This window comes from Equus asinus, chromosome 22 (genome assembly GCF_041296235.1).
Source record: "Equus asinus isolate D_3611 breed Donkey chromosome 22, EquAss-T2T_v2, whole genome shotgun sequence".
Classification (NCBI taxonomy): Eukaryota; Metazoa; Chordata; class Mammalia; order Perissodactyla; family Equidae; genus Equus; species Equus asinus.
This window is the reverse complement of record NC_091811.1, coordinates 55,615,716-55,625,335: the sequence shown is the minus strand read 5'-3', so window position 1 is coordinate 55,625,335 and position 9,620 is coordinate 55,615,716. Positions and strand designations below refer to the sequence as shown.

The window sequence follows — 9,620 nt, the reverse complement described above, 5'->3', positions numbered from 1 at the left end:
AAGGGAGGTTATTTTGGGAGGTAAGAGGGGAAGGGGCCATGTGAAATCCGGGCCAGGGAAGGGCTGCCCAGGAGAGGAGGCAACTGAAGGTTGAGGCTGACTCCTTAGAGGAGAAGATGAGCACCGTGTCCCCAGAGAACCAGGCATTCATTTGTATGGAACGTGCCAGCGCTTAAGGCTAAAGAAACAGATCTGCCGCCCTGGCCCCTGCCCAGCCCCTCCCTGAGAACTCCCTGTCCCTTCTCCTCCCAACCCCCTGTCCTTTCCTCCCCCAGAGATACATCCAGCCCTGGCCTCTCTCTATCCAGTGGCCCCTAGCTCCTGACATGGTGCCCACGAGCTCCTATGAATATCCTATCTCCCTCACTCACTAGTAATGACTGACATCTTGGTCCTACACCAAATTAGTAAGTCCTTCACATAGTCTAACCTCCATCCCTTCAGTTACAGCAGATCATTTTCATTACTCTGCCAATAGTGGAATTGGAAACCAACTGCATCTGTAAACAAGCAGCCCCACCGAAGGAGTTTCTCTCTCCACCCCCCAGCATTCTCTCTTTGCAGGCCTGTTACCTGCTTTCCAAGCCCCCAAATTTAGCAAGCAGAAAGAGAAATCCATTTCACAAGCATTAGTGGCTCCCCACCCGGCCTTACTTCTTCCGCTGATCCTAGACGGTCCTCTCTCCCCGAGCCCTCCACCCACTGCCACCAGCACTTCAAGAGGGAAGCTCTGGTCTCTGGAGACCCTCTAAGGTCTTCAGTCCCGTCCCCCCACCCCACCCCACCCCTGCCACAGAGTGAACTCAGGACCGGAGTCCAGATTCCTATCTCCCCTTCAAGTTTTCACCTCCGCTCTAGTGTTTTCCCTCAAAGGAAAGTCCCTCTCCACGTCTAATCTTAGTCCCTCCTGTTGCATGCCTAAATCCCCTTTCTTTCTTTTTTTTTCTCTGGGCGACAAATCTGCCTCGCGTTTGCTTTCTTCTCTCCAACCCTCCAACCTGCCTAGGCGTAGAGAAGTTCTTCGCGGCCGCTCGCCGGCCCCACTCCCCGCCCAGAACTCGGAGGATTCCTGGACAACCCCCGAGCTGTCATTACGACAGGACCCGCCACACCCGGCTCGCCCGCCTGCCCTCTCGCCCTCTGCGGGGCGATGCCCCCTGCAGCCGGCTGCGCGGCCACGACGGGGTTAAGGCTCCGGCGGGGGGAGGGGGCGCCGGGCGGGGCGGGGCCGAGCCAATCGGCGGCGCCGGGGCCCCGAGGCCGCGAGCTGGGAGCGCGGAGCCGGCCGCCGGGAGCCGAGCGCGCCGGGCTGGGGCCGGGGCCGGAGCGGAGCGAGGAGGAGCGCGCCCGGCCCAGCCCCGCGTCCCGCCGCGTCCCGCCCCAGCCATGGAGCAGGACAGCAGCCCCCGGAAGATCCAGTTCACGGTCCCGCTGCTGGAGCCGCACCTTGACCCCGAGGCGGCGGAGCAGGTGCGGAGCAGGGCGGGGCTGCGGGGGACTCGCCCCGCAAAAGACGAGGGACCGCTGGACACTGGGATCCGGGATCCCTGCTGGGTCCTCCTGGAGCAGTGCGCCCCTGAGAGGGCGAACGCGCTTCGTCTGGGGGTCTTCTACCCCCTCCCCCACTGTCGGAGCCCCATCTCCCTGTCTGTGCTTCTTCGAGATGGACAGAAGGACGAGCGCCTCCCGGCGAAGGCTGTCCCCGCGAGAGTCGCTCTCTGTCGCCCCAGCCCTGGGGGAGGGGGCCTGCCTGAGGACACGGCCCCCCACCCCCCGCTCCCTTTCGCCAGTCTTGCATCCCCCGCCCAGTCAACCCCCGCCTGAGTTTCTGAGCTGGGTGGGGGCGCTGATGGGTCCCGGCAGCAGTGCGGGAGGGGTTGGGGGTGAGGGTAGGTCATGGAGGGAGCCTGGTGCAGTCGGAGTTGAAAGAAGGGAAACAGCCCTCCTAGTCCTCTCCTAACTGGGGGCGACCCTGCAGGACTCCAGGGAGTGAGAACAAGAAGGGGCTGAGGAACACGGAGAGGCCTGGGGCTTTGGGGAGAGGCGCTGTCCGGTCTGCAGACGGAGGCTCCCTTCTTCTGCAAGTCTGGACACGTGGATCCTTATTCCCAACTCCTGCCCTTTGGAGCGGGGAGTGGGGGTGGCATGGAGAGAGTGGCACGGGGAATCCAGAGGCAGAAGCGCTCTAGGGTTGGGGTCCGCGCTGAGCCACACACGACAGAGAAGCACTGTGCTAGCCCTGGCTCAAGGGGTGGGAGTCCAGGGCCCAGCCTCCTGGCCTAGCCTATTTTTAGCTCAGAGCAGCCTGGCAGAGGCGGCAGTGTGTGAGAGTGTGTGAGCAAGTGTGTCTCAGCTCAGGGAGAGTGAGCATGTGTGGAGAGGGTGACCACCCGTGGTCATTACTACCTCCCCTTTACAAATATTTGCTCTTTTGCTCATTGCTCCATCTCTTCTTGTATTCTTTGTCCGTTTGCCTAGACATCCCCATTCCTAATGAATATCTGTTTCCCACAAGGTCAGTTCTCTATTTCCCCCCCACCTGCCACCAGGGCTTGGCTGGGCCTCCCCACCTGAGGCAACTCTGTGAGCCCGGGGACGGGCTGGGGAGCGTCCTTTCTGTCGCTCCAGCTGTTTGGCAGAATGAGGCCTGGATGTGAACTGGATGTGAAGGGAAAGGGGAGGCACACCCTCTCCCCGTAACTTCAGCTTCAGAGTGTGGGCAGGGGTTAGGTACCTGCATCTCCATCCTCTCCCGGGCCTGGAGGGAGCTGCATCTAAGGTGTGACAGTAGGAGGGACTGTGGTGAGACCTCAGACCTCCTGAGGACGAGGAGGGTGCAGAGCCCCTAGCATGGGGAGCGCTCCCTTGGGGTCAGCAAAAAGGCTGTTAGGGCTGCAGGCAGGGACTGGCTAAGATAACTTCAGACCCAGGAAAAAGGGCCCAAGTGTGGGCTTTGGGGTGAGGGGTGAGGTTCCAAGCGGAACTGCCTTCCACTGGCACAGACGGGCCTCACGGCCTGACACCTGCATCTGTTTGGTGTCAGAGGAGGCAGGTGCGGGTGTGGGTTGGGAGGAGAAGGGGGAAGGCCGGCTGGTTCAGGGGTCTGCGGGGCAAGGGAGGAGGCTGAGGCAGTGCTAAGGAGCCAGAGGGACAAAGAGAGCTGAGACATGGGCCTGCTTTTCTCTCATCTTCAGAAATCTGTGTCTACTAGGCCTGAAATTCTACCTGTGATCTAACCTCTGTCCCTCTTGCTGTGTTACCCAAGTGTGTAAGCAAAAACCTCCAGGCTTGTCAGGAGCTTCTAACCCAGACCGACATGGGAGGGTGGAAGGGGTTAGAAGCTCTGAGTTATGGAGCACAGAGTGGCAGGGGATGGCAGGAAGCCCACAACTACCAGGTCCTTGGCATGACTGGTTTGGGAATAAATCAGAGGCAAAGGCACCAGTGTCCTTGAGCACTAGGATTGGGGGAGTACATGAAAAAGAAGAGGCCGTCTACCTGTTTCCTAGTACTTCAGGTGCCTGGGAGGCTTCAGGAAGTCTGACTTCCCTCTTGCTGTAGGTCATCATAATTCTCAAGGACTCTGAGTGCTTAGAAATCTTGTCCAAGGCAAGGAAATTGGATAAGGAAGGGACCAGTCCAAGATCACAGGGCCCCGCTGCTGTCTCAAAGGCCCTTTCTGTCATGCTTGCAGTCTCCTTCTCAGGTTCCCAACAGCCTTGAATTCCCACCCCACCCTCTCTCTGTCTCCTCCACAACCAGCCCCCTCCCCCAGGGCAGGAAAGAAATGGAAAGGAGGAGTCCTCTCCTGGGAAAAGGACGGCCCCCACCCCACCTACGTGATGCACACATGCCTGCCTGCTGGCACCACACGTTTGTACCAGGAATCGCCAGAGACGGACACACAGCTAATGTTTGTGCAGTGCATACGTGTATCGTGTGTGCACACACATGCGCGCCCCCCACACAGGACTGGCACTGCCAGGGACCTTGAAATGTCACCAAAAACAGATGCCGCTGGATTCTGCTCAAAAAACAGAGCCCTACCCCCAATGCACCCCCATTCTATGCATCCTGTTTCTTCTTTCGGGAGACTCCCCCTCGCAGACTACACTGCCTCTCTCACCATGACTGGTACCCACTCTTTGGGCACAGACAAGGGCAAACGTCCTACCACCCCCACCCCCAATGGTAATGATACTAAATAATGGACACACAAAGATAGGAATTTGATCATTTGGGGTCCCCACCCTAATCCTCTCAGCCCTGGAAATTTTAGCCCCTTTCCCAGCCCCGTGAGCCTTCCCTCCCCTCTTGTGCCCTGGAGGGAGCTGCAGGGACTCCAGCCCCATGGTCCCCCTCACTTCCAAGCCTCTAAACAGTCCAGAGAAAGGGGAAAAACTACATGTCCCAAGAGTCCTTGGACTGACTTCAACAACAATCAACTTTATTGGCAGCATGACAAAAGAACAGCAGCGGAAAAAGAGGCTCAGAGGCTCAGCCGTCAATCAGTTCTTAGATGTTAATTTCTTAAAAGGGAACCCCTGAGCCCAGGATAAGATTTTGCAGCTGAGCTTTAAGCCCTGACCAGAGTGCTGCCTAGGGCTCCTCCTCGTGTTATATTTACCACGACAAGGATTTCGCAGACCTTATTTCCTGACAAATGAGAAAGGCAGTGTGTCCAAGGACAGGGAGGACATTAGGGAGGGAGGGGCATGGGCCAGGGGGATGCACATTCAGACCCACCTTTGCTGTGCTGTCCTCCTGGGCGGGCCAGCAGGTGGCATGGAGACAGAGGGGTGCTCTCTGCAAGTGCTGGCCCAGAAAAGGTTAATGTGTGTTTGAGGGGTGGGCTGCGAGATGGAAGGAAGAGCCTGTGTCCTCTCGGGTTATTTCTGACCATTGATCCAGGATGGACGGAAGGACAGCAGGCCAGAGATCGATGCGTAGAGCAGATTTAGCTGTTGAGATGGAGTTAGGGCCAGGGCTGGGGGAAATGCTGAGACAGAACAGGGGGTGGGAGTGCAGGGGGTAGGGGTGGTCTTTTGGGTCCCAGAGGAGAGGGATGGACCCAAGAATGTTCACCCTGGGACAGCAGGTTCAAGGTAACATGGCATTTTTTAAGGTATGTTAAGTGGGTGGCCTGGATTGTGTTGCTGAGTGGTGTTGGGTGGGGCTTTGACGCTTCCACATGAACTTGACCTCTTCCCTCAGATTCGGAGGCGCCGCCCCACCCCTGCCACCCTGGTACTGACCAGTGACCAGTCATCCCCAGGTAACCCCAGGGATGGGTCGTTGAAGGGAGTAGGGCTGCTGAAGACAGCTGGGTCCCAGTGAGAGAAGGGGGGTGCTAGACAGAAGAAGGACAGATCTGAGCAGTCAGAGAGTCCTCAATCCCAGAGGCAGGAAAGTGGTGGCTGGATTAGCAGGAGGATTTCCTTGGCTTTGGAAAGAAGGAGCAGTGCTAGGGAGGGGAGGGAGAGCACCTGGTTCCTAGGCCCCCCAGGAATTAGGGTGGTCAACTGAGTGCCAGTTGCTGTGGCAACAGCCTTCCAGGTTTCTCCAGCAACTGAGATGCTGCTGCCCCCACCCCCAGAGGCAGTGACAGCTGTGAGGGGGAGGGACCGCCTCCATCAGCTATCTTGACGCCCCCAGAGGGGAAGGGGAAGGTTAGAAACAGCTCAGAGAGCAGCTGGCATTCTGGTCACCAGTGTCCCCATCAGGGTCTAGGGAGAGAACAAGGTCTCAGAGAAACGTCAGGGAGCTGGACAGGAGAGTGGAAGAGGTGGTCATGCTAATAAGCTAGACTGGACTGCAGGATGCCTGAGTCCCCAGCTGTCCTCCAGCTACTGAAAAGGTTGGTACCTTCCTGGACCTTGCACAGGATCATTTTGCTGTTCTTTAGCCAGTGTTCCCTCCTATGCAGGGTTCAGTTCTGGACCTGGGGTGGGGGTAATGGTTGCCAAGAGAAAAAGATATTTCAGAGGGAGGAAAAGGGCAAAAGGACCACAGATCCTGCCTTCAGGAGCCTCCAGGTCTGAGGCAAGGATGTAGGTGCAGATTGCCCATAGAGTCAAGGACAGGACTAAGTGCAGGGAGAAGGCCGGCCAGCAGAGCAGGAGGCAGCTGGAGCGAGTGGGCCTGGGGTGGCCACCAGGGCCAACTTCCTAGGGGCAGATGTGAGGGACAGATCAGGAAGGAGGTGACTGCAGAGACTCCTCCCCTGGGGAAGTCAGCTCCATGGGGACCCCCTGGATTTCCCATCCTCATCACTTTCTCCTTTCCCTGTTCCCCTCAGAGATAGATGAAGACCGGATGCCCAACCCACTTCTCAAGGTGAGCTGGCACCTCCACTCAGCCCAGCCCAGCCCAGAAAACCCACAGACTCATTAGGGGATTATTCCTCAGAGCCCCCATCTGTAGGACCTTTAGACTGCCTCTTCCCTGCACCCCCCCCCAATGTGTGTGAATGGACGCCCCCCACACACACAGTCTCCTTGCTCACTATTGTCGGGTGGAAGGGGAAAGGGGGAGCTGGGGAAGCAGGAATTTTCTTCCCCCACTTTTTACAGCCCACACCCACCCCCCCATCTCCAATCCAAAAGCATGGCAAGGTGGAGGAGGCGGGCGAGAAGGGCTGGCACCCACCTGTGCTCTGTGTCCTTCACAGTCCACTCTGGCCATGTCTCCACGGCAGCGGAAGAAGGTGACAAGGACCACACCCACAATGAAAGGTTCGGATGACCCTTCCCCTCCCTTCCTTCCCCTCTGTGCCTGAGGCTGAGCAGTAGACCTGATGACCCCTTTGGAAGGAATCCTTGGGAAGTCATGAAATCTGCCTTTATTAAAGTTGAGTTGTTGCTAGAAAAACTGGGGCTGAATTGCAGCTCTGCCACCGCCCAGCAGAGTGGCCCCGGAGAACCTGCCTAACCTACTGAGCCGTGACTACTGCCTCACTGTGGCAGTTAAATTAAATACAATTTGTGAACTCACATAGAAGCGAGGTCACAGAACACAGAAGGTATGCAAATATTTCTTGGCTCTAACTTGAGTTTTCTCCTGCCCCCAAAGGAGACCACTTATCCCAGCAAGTTAAGGAGGATCTTTTGTTCTTAAAGCCTCTTCCCTGGCCCTCCCTTCCCTTTGAAGGTAGTGTATTTTATTGTCTAGCTTTAGTCCCTGCTCGCTGCCTAGCGGATGTCCCTCCTTGTTCACATCTCAAGGGACAGGAAAGTCAAACCACTTGGCAATGTCTGGTGACTCTTTAGCAGGGCTGTTGAATTGGAGGGTCCACAGAGGAGACTGGGCAGTCATGTCCAATGTCCTCCCCCTTCCTTTGTGCCCCCAGAGCTCCAGATGATGGTTGAACATCACCTCGGGCAACAGCAGCAGGGAGAGGAGCCTGAGGGAGCCGCTGAGAGCGCAGGGACCCAGGAGTCCTGCCCACCTGGGATCACAGACACAGAAGCGGAGTCAAGGCTGGGCACCTCTGGGAAAGCACAAAGTACGTTCCGGCTGGGGAGGGACCAGCCTAGGAGGAGACAAGCCTTACCCACGTGGGAGGGTTCCAGTAGGAGCGGGAAACTGGAGGATTTGGCTCTATCTGCACCTCTTCACCAGTCCTTACTGATTGGCACCAGCCCCTCCCACCGTAATGGGAACAGCACCACCAGGCTAGAATGCTGGCTCTGCGCCTTTACCAGCCCAGAGGCTTGAGCAACTTACTTAACCTCCATCTACAAAACGATAATGATGGTGCCTATTTCATTGGGTTGTTTATGAAAATTAAATGAGACTGGTTCTTGGCCCAGCAGCTGAAACATACAAAGCATGCAACAAATGGAAGCCGCTGGTGGTGCTGTTAATACATCTCCACAGGCCCTTATCCCCTATGTATTCCACAATTCAGAAGTATTCCAATTGTATGACGGCGATGCCGTATATATCCTACATATTTCAGAATACCCCCAGCAGGGCACCCTGTAATCAAACACATTAATATTTCTGCAGTGAAATGAATGGTCTCCCGAAGGGGGATAAATAGACTATAAATAGCCTAATATCAGTTCAGGTCATGTTTAGCCACACACTGAGATTGCACCCAAGCTTTTTAACATTTCTGAGAGGGGTTGTGGGGTTTTTTGGTTTGGTTTGGTTTGGTTTTCAGATTTCTGATTGCAGATAAAAAAAATTAGTGAACCTCCAGTAGTAACTGTGATCAGAGAAAACCCTGTTGGTCCTGCCCGATTGCCTCCAGCTTGGTGCTGGGCTCCTCTGAGGGGTCACTGGAGTATAGGGTGGGGTGAGAGAAGCAGCCCCCTCTCTCCAAGCCCTCATGAAGACCACCTCTCCCTCCCACCACCCATTTTCCCTCCTTAGAGCCTGCAGAATCCACCCCTAAAACTCACGAGAGGGGCAGTGAGAAACCCAGCACAGAGAAAGCCTCAACCCATATACCACCACTGGATTCCCAGGGAGCCAACTCGGTAAGACCCCAGGGCTGGGCTGCCCGCTGTACAGGACAGCAAGCTGTGTGGACAGGGCCAGGGCTGAGATCTGGAATCAGGGAGAGGGGAACAAAGGACCAGCTGCAGTCACTGAAAAGCTATTCTCTATGGCAAGAGGGCTTGCATCTCCTCTGACGGGCAGACGAAGAGAAACGGGATTAAGCTGCAGCAGGAGGGATCGAGGTTAGACTGTATTAGGACTTCTGGCTATGGGAATGGGTGGGAAGGAGACCACAGATTTTCTGATAAAGGGCATTAGGAACCGAAAGGGAGATCTTCACCTGTCTAGGCCAGGTGAGCAGCAGTCCTACCCAGAGTGGAGTCATTGATGGAGTAACCTGGGGAGCTTTGATTTTACTGTCCTCCTCCCGCACAGACTGGACCCGGGTACGGAGACTGGGTCAGGCATCAGGAGTTAGATGCTCGACTAACGGGACAGGACGGCTGGGCAGACCAGCAGGGGAGGGACAAGAGAGCCTCTGGCCTCCCGCTCACCCTCTCTTTCTGCTCCCAACCCCACAACAGGTCTGAGAGTGAAGCAGGTATCCTGGGATCAAGACTGCAGTTGGGAACGCATGGACACTGGATTTCTTATTTCTTCACTTTTGGGGAAAATCTCTTGTTTTTAAAAAGTGATAAATTTGGTGTTAGGTCCTTGGCATTTTCTTTCTTTCCCGACTTGGACAGTCTCCTCTCCCTCCCCTCTCATCCTGCCCTCTCTACAGCGCCCCCCCCTTCTGCCCAGCTGCCTGGAGAGGAACTTGGGAAGCTGGGCAGGAGCCTTGAGAAGGACGTTCTCCCCAAGCCTGCCCTTAATTGCTGCAGGAAGAGACGGGGGTCAGATATGTGGGAGGACTAACTTCCAGGGTACAAGAAGGAAGGATGGCCAGGGTTCGCGTTTCTTTTTGAGGAAAAGATACAACCACCTGGCAGGGCTGCCCTGAAGCTGCAAGACAGAGCTCTAAGCCCCATCCAGCTGTGACTGTGCTGTGGGCGCCGTCTGCTGGACAAAGGGGAGAACTGCACCCTGGCACTTGGCCCGTGAAAGGGGTGTGGTGGTGTGTGGATGCTCCTTGCCTGCCCTCCCAGCCTCAGTGATTCCCCAGCTTCAGG

The 9,620-nt window shown here is 56.4% G+C and overlaps 1 protein-coding gene across 2 annotated transcripts; it reads left to right on the top strand.

Annotated features, from left to right (window-relative positions):
- Positions 1-1,252: 1,252 nt before the first annotated feature.
- PPP1R1A (protein phosphatase 1 regulatory inhibitor subunit 1A) lies at positions 1,253-9,161 on the top strand. Of its 2 annotated transcripts, XM_014836760.3 has the most exons (7): positions 1,254-1,470; positions 5,215-5,275; positions 6,299-6,336; positions 6,671-6,734; positions 7,349-7,504; positions 8,380-8,486; positions 9,033-9,161. In XM_014836760.3, exons 1-7 carry the CDS (start codon positions 1,387-1,389, stop codon positions 9,036-9,038), a joined length of 516 nt encoding a protein of 171 aa, XP_014692246.1. In that variant the 5' UTR covers positions 1,254-1,386; the 3' UTR covers positions 9,039-9,161. The 2 variants fall into 2 exon arrangements, with proteins under 2 accessions (XP_070351099.1, XP_014692246.1); XM_070494998.1 differs by lacking the exons at positions 7,349-7,504; positions 8,380-8,486; positions 9,033-9,161 and adding an exon at positions 7,072-7,283 and having other exon boundaries at positions 1,253-1,470.
- The last annotated feature ends 459 nt before the right edge of the window (positions 9,162-9,620 follow it).

Coding starts and splice junctions, on each gene's coding strand:
- PPP1R1A (XM_014836760.3), top strand. CDS start 1,387: ATGGAGCAGGACAGCAGCCCCCGGAAGATCCAGTTCACGGTCCCGCTG. Junction 5,276..6,298: donor CAGTGACCAGTCATCCCCAG/GTAACCCCAGGG, acceptor TGTTCCCCTCAG/AGATAGATGAAGACCGGATG. Junction 7,505..8,379: donor CACCTCTGGGAAAGCACAAA/GTACGTTCCGGC, acceptor TTCCCTCCTTAG/AGCCTGCAGAATCCACCCCT.